We start from the raw sequence: 9,464 nt of genomic DNA on the forward strand, positions 1-9,464 counted from the left end.
GGTATGTCCAGTAGCAAAGTGAGTGGAGCGTCCCCATGCAGGTAGTTATGAACCTGTGGCAGGAGGCAGAGTGCTCAGAGGAGCAACTTCAGAAGAAACAGGATGCGAGCTTTGCCTTCCCCACATTGGTGGCAGCTGAGAGAAAAGTGGGATCCCACTCAATGGTGAGGGCTAATGGTCTGCTACAATGTGGTATCAAAATTTGCCTGTTCAGTCAAAATAATTGCTGTGTCTTAAGTGTTTGCTTATGTTGTCTGATTTTCCAGAAACCACAATTGCATATAGAAGTGCATGAATTTATGTGTGCTGTAGAGTTTTTTAAAGCAGGGTTCTCTAATAGCATGGTTCCTCTTTCCCCTCCTTCCTATTTCTTTCCTTCCGCCTTCGAGTTCCCACTTTGTAGTACTTGCATTTCTCGGTGAGTGGGTTTGAGGGCTACAATTCTCATTTTCATATGTTAAGAATTTGCATCTCCCTTATCTCGCCCTAGTGATTCTATGCTCTGGTTTCTTATTCTCATCTCATTTATTCTAGTGCAACATGCCTCTTCTTTCATACGATTGTGCAATATGACAACTTATCACAGCGATTGGCTCTCATATACTATAGAACCTTAGAGAAGGAACAAGGTTCTCTTTCTGACAGAGGCAGATCTTTTCTTGATATGGCTTCAGAAATCACTTACGCAGAAGTGAAGTTCAAGAATGAATCCAACTCCTTGCGCACCTACTCAGAATCTCCTGCAGGTAAAACAAAACAGAAACCCCTGTCTGTACTTAATGTAGATGGGAGGATAAAGGAAAGGTCATTCCCAAAGTTAGGTGGTATTCGTGAATGATTCTTTGAGTGCTCCCATCTGGTATTTTACTGGAGTCTCAGCTGTTTAACTGTAAATTGACTTAAAGAGCTGTAGAGTTGTATAGTGGGAAGGAAAAGCTTTCTTGGTATGGTTTTTGCTGTTGTTATTTACAGAAACTATACCTTGAATATTGCTGTATTTCCTGCTCTATATACATGAACATAAATGCATATATTTTTCTGAAAATTAAATCATATTGTTTAATAGTGAGCTCTTCCCTCTGTGCTTGACAGCATTTTGTAACTTCATGAAAACTGTTTCAGTGTTTGGAGCTTTTTTTTTTCTTTTATACTACAAATCAGAGCAAAACCTCTCACTTGATAGGCAGTTGCTCCACTAAAGTTTCCAGCCATTTGAGGATGGTTAGCAGACTGACATTATGCTAAAGAGGTGGACTATGATTAGAAATATTTATCTCTTATTTTATATTTGTCTTTAATATTTGGATAGTCTGGAAGTGATTTAAATATACAGTACTGCAACCACAGTAAAGAACACCATGAAAATACAGTGACCTGAAAATATATTTGTAATATTGATGTAAAGAAAAGTTGTAGGGCAGGTGGCAATGTTTATGTTGTGTTATCATGTGAGAAACATAATATATATATATATTTATATATAATGTTTATATATTATATATACATATATAAACATAATATATTATATACATACATATATAATATGTCTCTATATATCTATATGTATATGTATGTATATATATATATATATATATATATATATATATATATATATATATTTGCTGAAAGATCCACATGTGATCTAATTCCAGCATTCAGGGAGCAGAGGCAGGAGGATCACTGGAGATTTGAAGCCAGTCTTGTCTACATAATGAGTTGTAGACCATCCAAGACTACATAGAGAGACCCTAGCTTCTTATACCTTTCATCACCAGAAACAAACAAACAAATGAACAAACAAGCCAAAACAAAAAAAACCCAACCCAAAAAAACCACACACAAAGAAATAAAACACTTCATGAAAAACATAAATAAAATATGTTTGTAATATTTATTTACATATATTTGTATAAATATGTACATGTAAGTATACACATACATATTCAAAGTATTTTTTTCAGATCTCAAAATATTAATACAAGTTACTTCAACAGTCTAAGTTTGTGCATTTTTTTATTGTTTTAAATGTTTCTGCTATTAGTAATTATGTGTCATGGAGGAAAATGAAGAAGAGGAGGGTGGAAAAGAAGAAACAAAGATGTAACTTGTATCTCATGAAATGAATTTGCTTCTCCTTCTAGCTCCTAGAGAGAAACCTATCCATGATCTAAGTAAGCCTGGTTCCCCCTCACTGCTTTTTACATCCCTGATGGTACTTCTCCTGCTGCTGGCAATCACATTCTTAGTTGCTTTTATCAGTAAGTATCCCTCACACATCGATGGGCCATGTCTGCCTTAGATGAAGAGAGGTTCCACTCTAGCAGTTGGCATTTAACGGAAATATGATGTCCAGGAACAGGAAAGTCAATGAATCAGTGTCAGTTAAATACAATGGCAGACTCTTATTATCCCAGCTACTCAGAATATCAGATAGTAGGACAGTAAGTGTGGAGCTAGCCTGGGTTATGTAAAAAGACTATTGTCGGGGAACCCCAGCCTCTGGCCAGCGGAGGTGAGGCAAATAGGACACATACACCAAGGCAGGGTTTGAGCAGCTTCATAGCTTCCTGCTGCAGCTTCCTGAATTCTCTCTACAGCTCACCCCAGCTCTCTACAGCAGTTCAGCTTTTTTCCTCTCTGCTTCTGAGCTTCACCTCAGTTCTCCAGCTTCACCCTCTGCTTCTCAGCTTCCCTGCTTCTCCTCAGCTCCACCTCCTGCTTCTACTGCTTTTCCCCTTCTCAGCTCTTCTCTCTATTCTGGGATTGCCCAATTTATCCCCTTCCACCCTCTGCACTCGTCTCTCATCGCTCTCATCCAATCAGCATTCAGCACGTTCTATACATGCGCCATGCACGCAGACAGGGTGGGTGTTGATAGGCCAGTGACTCAATATCATGCTGTATGATGCTATATGTCAGGCAGACAGCATGTAATCACTTAAGTGTCCATAATTAGGTTTTTGGTAAATAAGCAGAGAATCATGGGACCGCGGCCTCACCCGCTTCCCACAGACTATATCTGATGAAAATAAACTAGTGTCTGCAATGTTGTTTGGGAAGTATTGTGTTGTGATAGCTTTCCTAAAAGAGGTGAAACGTAGAACTGTGGGTACCAAGAATGTCATAGAGGGATTAAACTGAAGCATGAGTGGCTGAAGCACAAAGTGCTAAGTGAAGAAGAAATGACATTTCCCTCAGTAGATACAAGCAGGATGCAGAGCACATGTTGTGCTCCCTTATGAAAAACCGTTATTTCTACTAAAGAATGTACTTTAATCAAGTATTGTTTTCTACTTAATAAATCAGTGTCAATGTAATAAGCTAATACACATATTTATTTATCTCATGCTTCTATGGTTTGGCAATTTAGGCTAGTCTCTACTGAGTGGCTCCTCTTGTCCTAGGAGGCTGAACTTAGGCATGTCTATGTGTCCAAGCATCTCAGGCTCTGAGGAAGAAGAGGCCAGCTGGAATGACTAACAGTGTGGCTCACCTTTATATGAGTCCTTAGGAGGACCTGGGCTCATTTACATGGCAGCTTGAAGATTTCCAAGACTGAGCGTGGCCATGAGCCAAGGCTCTCAAAAATTTAACTGGAAGAGTAGATCAGAGGTCATTTTCCACATTCTCTTGTTCAGTTCTTGCAGAAAACTTCACTTTTTTAAAAATTTAAATTGGGACAGTTACAAAATCACATTGCAATGGTATGTGGACACAGAAGTTAAAAATTGTGGTCATTTTTTGCAAAATATCCATGCCATGGAGAACTACTGTACCCTTTCAAATAAAGAATTGGTATAGCCACATTTAGGTTATGGATAGTGCTTTTTACAGGAATCTGAAAATAGAATCTTTAGGGCAAAAAGAGAAATGAGCAGAATAATTTATAACCCGATAATGAGTTAAGTGTCAGGAGAACGTGAGATGAGGCAGCTAAGAGATTTAAAGAGTATAGGATCAAGAAAATAGATGTTTAATGATTATTAAGATGTATGGATTAAGAGGTTCAAGAAATAAAATGTGATTTTAATAGTTTGATGATGTAAACTCAGCAACCATGAAATTATTCAAAGAAGTGTAGCATATATAAGCCATAGGCTTAAGTTGGTAGACATTGACTTGAGTTTTAGACACATTGAGTTGAACCTAATATGATGGCATTTAGTGAACATAAAATCTCACACAAACAAGGAGCAGACAAGCAGTCGCATAGCAATGTATGACCTCACCCAGGAAGAATTTGTATGAGAAGGAAGCATAATGACAGGGACATAGGAAGTGTTAAATTGAAGGGGTGGATGGGAGGAGAAGAGATTATTAAAGACAAGAAGAGATTGTCAAAAGGTGAGGCAAAACCAAGACAGGGAAGTGTCTAAAGACATAAGGGGTAGGAGCACTGAGCTTATGTCCAATAACAAGATGGCTAATGAGTGCCCTGGGATATTACTGAGTATACATTTCAAAACTGGTGTTGGAGAAATGGAGGAAGCAAAAGTGTGGCATAAAGAGGACAACAACATAGGCAGGAAAGTGAGGAAATCCAGTTCTAGAGGGGGAGGGCAGCTAGTTTTAATAGGACAGAACAGGAGTGTGGAACATGGAAGAATAAGTCAGTCAAAATGAAGAAAGTTTAAGGAAGAAAGCAATGCCCTACAGATACTTGTGTTTTTTTTTCTTTCTGATTTCACATTCTAAAATAACACATAACTGCTCAGAATTACTAAACTCCTTTTCCTCCCAAATGCAAAGGTAGTTTACATCCTTAAATATGAGTATCTATCTCTGCTTCATCTCTTTGAAGAATTAGCATTTTCATCTTACATTCAGCATTGAAGGGTATGGTTCACTCCCTTTAGAGCCATGAGAACAGACCCATCCCGCCTTTTAAGTCACTCTTGTTTCTGTGAGTTCTGAAAGTATCTGTGGTTTCAAATCAGGAGCCTGAGGATTCCATTGACTACAGGGTGATGGGAATTGTAGTCAGGCTCTGTCTACTTAGGTAATGTGGATGCTGTAGATATTTGTACCTGTAAATAAAGAAATAGGAAGGCATGCTTCTATCATGACAATGAGTGGTTTTGGTTCTGTTTTCTTCCAGTTTATTTTCAAAAGTACTCTCAACTTCTTGGAGAAAAAAAAGCTGCAAGAAATATAGCTCACAATGAATTGAACTGCACAAAAAGTGTTTTGCCCATGGAAGGTAAGAAGTAATATAACTAAGAGTTTGATTGCTGCTGTAGAGTAACAGTTTCACATAAATCTCTCTCTCTCTCTCTCTCTCTCTCTCTCTCTCTCTCTCTCTCTCTCTCTCTCTCTCTCCTCCTTCTTTCTCCCTTCCTTCCTTCCCTCCTCTGTTACTTCCTCCATTCTTCCCTCCGTTCCTTTTTATTTGTTCTTCTCTCATACATTGCATTTCAACCACTGGTTCCCCTCCATTCACTTCTCCTAGTCACTGCCTCCCACCTCCCTTCTTCCCCAGATCCACACCTCCTTTGTTTCCCTCCTAAAAAGAGGAGGCCTCCCAGGGGTATCTATAGAACCTGGCATAACAGGCTGCATTAAATCTCGGTACCACATCCCATATCAAAGCTGAACAAAGTAATCTAGGCAGAAGAAAATGGCCCCAAGAGCAGGCAAAGTGTCAGAGACAACCCCCTCTACTGTTAGGAGTCTCATAAGAACACCAAGATACTTAGCATTTATAGGTCTATTTAAATTATTCTTCTATCTTGTTAATTTTGGTAAGCAGTATCATATTGTGAAAATTACCCATTTCTTTTAGATTTTTCAAATTTCTAGAATATAGGTTTATAAAGCATGACCTATTGATTCTATGGATATCCTTGGTGTATCTTGGACATCTCTATTGTGTTTCCCCTTTCACTTCTAATTTTCTAAATTCGGAAATTCTCTGTTCTTCTTTTAGTTGGTTTGGATAAGGGTTTGTTCATCTTGTTGATATTCTCAAAGAACCAACTCTTTGTTTCATTGATTCTTTGTATTGTTCTCTTTGTTTCCAGTCTGTTGATGTCAACCCTCAGTTTGATTATTTCCTGACATCTCTTCCTTTTGGGTGTGCTTGGTTCTTTTTACTATAGAGCATTCAGATATGCTGTTAAGTTGCTACTCTGAGATTTCCTCAGTTTCTTTATGAAGGCCATAGTGCTTTGAATTTTATTCTTCTTATTGCTTTTTTTATTATGTCTCCTATGTTTGGGTATGTTATGCCTTCATTTTTGTTGAATTGTAGGAAGACTTTAATGTTTTTCTTTACTTTCTTCTCTGATTCTGCCGCCATGCAATAGAGAGTTGTCCATTCCCAGGAGTTTTTAGATACCCTGTTTTTTTTTTCCTTTTTTCTGATTCTATCTATCTATCTATCTATCTATCTATCTATCTATCTATCTATCTATCTATCTATCTATCTATATATCTATCTATCTATTTTGTAGGCTTCTTGTCCTATATAAGCATCTCAGTCTTTAGATTAGGACATTTTTCTTCTATAATTTTGTTTAAAATATATTCTGAACCTTTCAGCTGGAATTCTTTCCCTTGTTTTATTCCTACTATTTTTAGGTTTGGTCTTTTCATAGTTTCCTGGATGTTTTGCATCAGGAATTTTTGGAGTTAATATTTTGTTTGGCAGAAGTATTTATTTCTTCTCTCATATCTTCAATGCCTGAGATTCTATCTTCGTTTTCATATATTCTGTTACTGATGCTCATGTCTATATTTCCTGTTTGCTTACCTAGATATTTTATCTCTAGAATTCCCTCAATTTGTGTTTTATGCATTCCTTCCATTTCCATCTGTAGGTATTGAAAAGTTTTATTTGTTTCCTTCAACAGTTTGTTTTTTTCTCAGTTTTCTTTAAGGGATTTATTAATTTCCTCCATTTTTGTTTGTGTTTTTCTTGATTCATTCCCTTTTTAAGGATCTCTGTCATATTTATAAAGTTCATTCTAAGGTCTTTTTCCTGTGCTTTAGCTGTGCTTGTATATTTAGTGTATGCAGTAGGATAGTTGGGCTCTGGCGGTGACACATTATGTTGAGTCTTGTTGACTGTGTTCTTAGCCTGCTCTTCAGGCACTTGGTTTGGGATGGCTATAGGTCTAGGTGGAGATTTCTGGGTTTAATTTTGTTTGGTGTGCCTTTTTTCCCCTTGGGTAATGTTTACTCTCTGGTTTTCTGGTCTGTGTGACCTGTGGTTGAGCAGAGAGGTTCTCTGCCTGAGTTGGGAGCTGGACTTCTGAAAGCAGAATTGGCTCCTTGTTTAGCAGGGGTCCTCTTGTTGCTGTGAGCTGGGACAGATTGGTGAGTAGGGAAGGGCTTGTCTCTGGGTACATTAAGAAAGTGGAGGAGATTAAACAACAAGGTAGTCTATCTGACATTCTGCAGTCTGACTGACCTCTGGTTCAGCAGTGAGTTCAGTCTGAGTTTGTTTACTGTTCTTGCTAGTGTGGCCTTCACTTGACCAGGGGATAGAGACTTCAGTTGTGGCCAAGGAGAAGTTATGAAGGTGGTAGGGGTATGATGGGATTTGTCTGTTGGAACTGAGGGAGTGATAATGTTCTACAGTCAGGCTGCCTACCTGTTCTTTGGTCTGGCAGGGCTTGCACTTGAGTAGGGGATGTCTGCCTGAAGTGTATGATATTCGTAATAGATTGCGAGGTAGAATGTATTGATAAATGGAGTCCACACATGTATTTACATCTGACCAGAAAATCTGATATTTAAACCTCCGTTTGTCTATACAAGTCTTGTTTGTGAAAAGGGTTCTATTATTATATTTCTTTAGCTTCTGTTTATTTCTGAACCATCTCTGCACTCTTGCTGTTTCTCGTCTCAGTTTATATATACATAATGTATATATATATAATATACATATATTATATATATATATATAATGTATATAGCATATGTATATTTACATATATAAAATTTGAAGAAAATGAAGCTCTGTCTCATGAATATGAATTATTTAATGCTTTAATAGATTCCTTGAGAACATTTTTAAATTTACAGAAGATTTCACATGACGATGTTTAATACCATTATAAACCCACATACACATACATTGTTCCCTTTATGAACATTCTATATAAACAAATGCTTTTGATACGACTAGGGAGTGAATACTGAGGTCAACACTGATTGAAGTTCACGATTACTAGGCTTTCTTCTGGCACATCACATTGAATGACTTTTCTTGGCTGGGATATGTTTTCAGAAGATCCTTGTTTTAAATAATGCTGATTAGCAGGATGACCAATCTAGTATATTATAGGATATTCCTCTATTAAAATTTGGGACGTTATTTTTGAGGAGGTAGATGACAGGTGTGAAATGCTAGTCTAATCACACCATGCACAGGGTCTAAATTATAAAACTATTATAGACTGTTGACCTTACCTGATGGTTTACTTCAGGTAGGCTTCTTTTTATCATCTCGATCTCTTATTTCTTTAGAAAATATTTATTCTCTCACAGAAAACTGCAGCCCAACTGGAGCCTCCTCACCTTCCCCTCTCCTCTGTCCCAACACCTCCCTTATTTCACAGATTTACTGGTACCCTATTTCTTTTCAGAAAAAGCAGGCCTACTCTGCTCATGGGTCCCCATTCATCCTACTGCCTTGCCTTGACAAGCCTTGATCTAGGTGTTTATGTATAATTGTATTGCATTTTGCCATGCCATATCTGTTTGATAAAATTTTATCTTTTTGTTTTTTAAAGGTTAACCATGGGTATTAGATAAGCTTTTAGGAGACTCATTCTTGAAAAAGATAAACTTTCCCTTTTGGCAGTTCTTCATTGTCTGTAGGTCTTATAACAATAAAAGTAGCTCATGAATTTTAGAGAGAAGAGGGAACACAGTAGGGATTGGAAGAAAGAGAAGGTGAAAAACTGATATAATTATGCTTTAATTAAACGTAAAATAAAAAACCCTGATTTTTTCTCATTTTTCCACAGTATAATTTTTGGAAGAATGTTGCCATATATAACCCATACTATGGTGGGATATTGGGTTAAGTTTTCCAAGAGATGAAATAATGTATCTGTCTGTATATATTCAAGTTCTTCATAGTAGTATATAATATTAGTTGTCTTAGCCTTGCTTATGTTTATCACTGAAAGCATAATTTCTTAGTAACTCACTTAACCTTGCATGCTTTGGCCATTCATTCTTCCATCTCCTCCCATTGTCTGATGTTTTTCCATCTCGCTGATATTCTTGGTTTCCATTTAAACACATAGGGATATATATGTGTGTGTGTAGGTGAAGATATCTCTGTATATATGCTACAATGTGTTTCTCAATTCTTTGTTTAATTTTTTATGTCTTTTACAATTATTTTATTTATTATAGTCAGTATAAAGGTCATGACAGATTGTCTCCTCTCTCCCTCCCTCCCTCCGTCCCTCCCTCCGTCCCTCCCTCCGTCCCTCCCTCCCTCCCTC

At 37.3% G+C, this 9,464-nt stretch overlaps 1 protein-coding gene across 3 annotated transcripts in view; it reads left to right on the top strand.

Annotated features, from left to right (window-relative positions):
• Positions 1-664: 664 nt before the first annotated feature.
• LOC110316654 (C-type lectin domain family 4 member A) overlaps positions 665-9,464 on the top strand; it is a 64,274-nt gene continuing 55,474 nt past the window's right edge. For 2 of the 3 annotated variants that reach the window (XM_021191082.1, XM_021191083.1), the window contains exons 1-3: positions 665-746; positions 2,142-2,258; positions 5,099-5,200. In XM_021191082.1, the coding sequence (XP_021046741.1) occupies positions 665-746; positions 2,142-2,258; positions 5,099-5,200 (301 nt within the window). Of the gene's footprint in view, positions 747-2,141; positions 2,259-5,098; positions 5,208-9,464 lie in introns of all 3 variants that reach the window. The other variant, XM_021191081.1, reaches the window with a different exon arrangement.

This window comes from Mus pahari, chromosome 2, assembly GCF_900095145.1.
Source record: "Mus pahari chromosome 2, PAHARI_EIJ_v1.1, whole genome shotgun sequence".
In the NCBI taxonomy this organism is placed as follows: domain Eukaryota; kingdom Metazoa; phylum Chordata; class Mammalia; order Rodentia; family Muridae; genus Mus; species Mus pahari.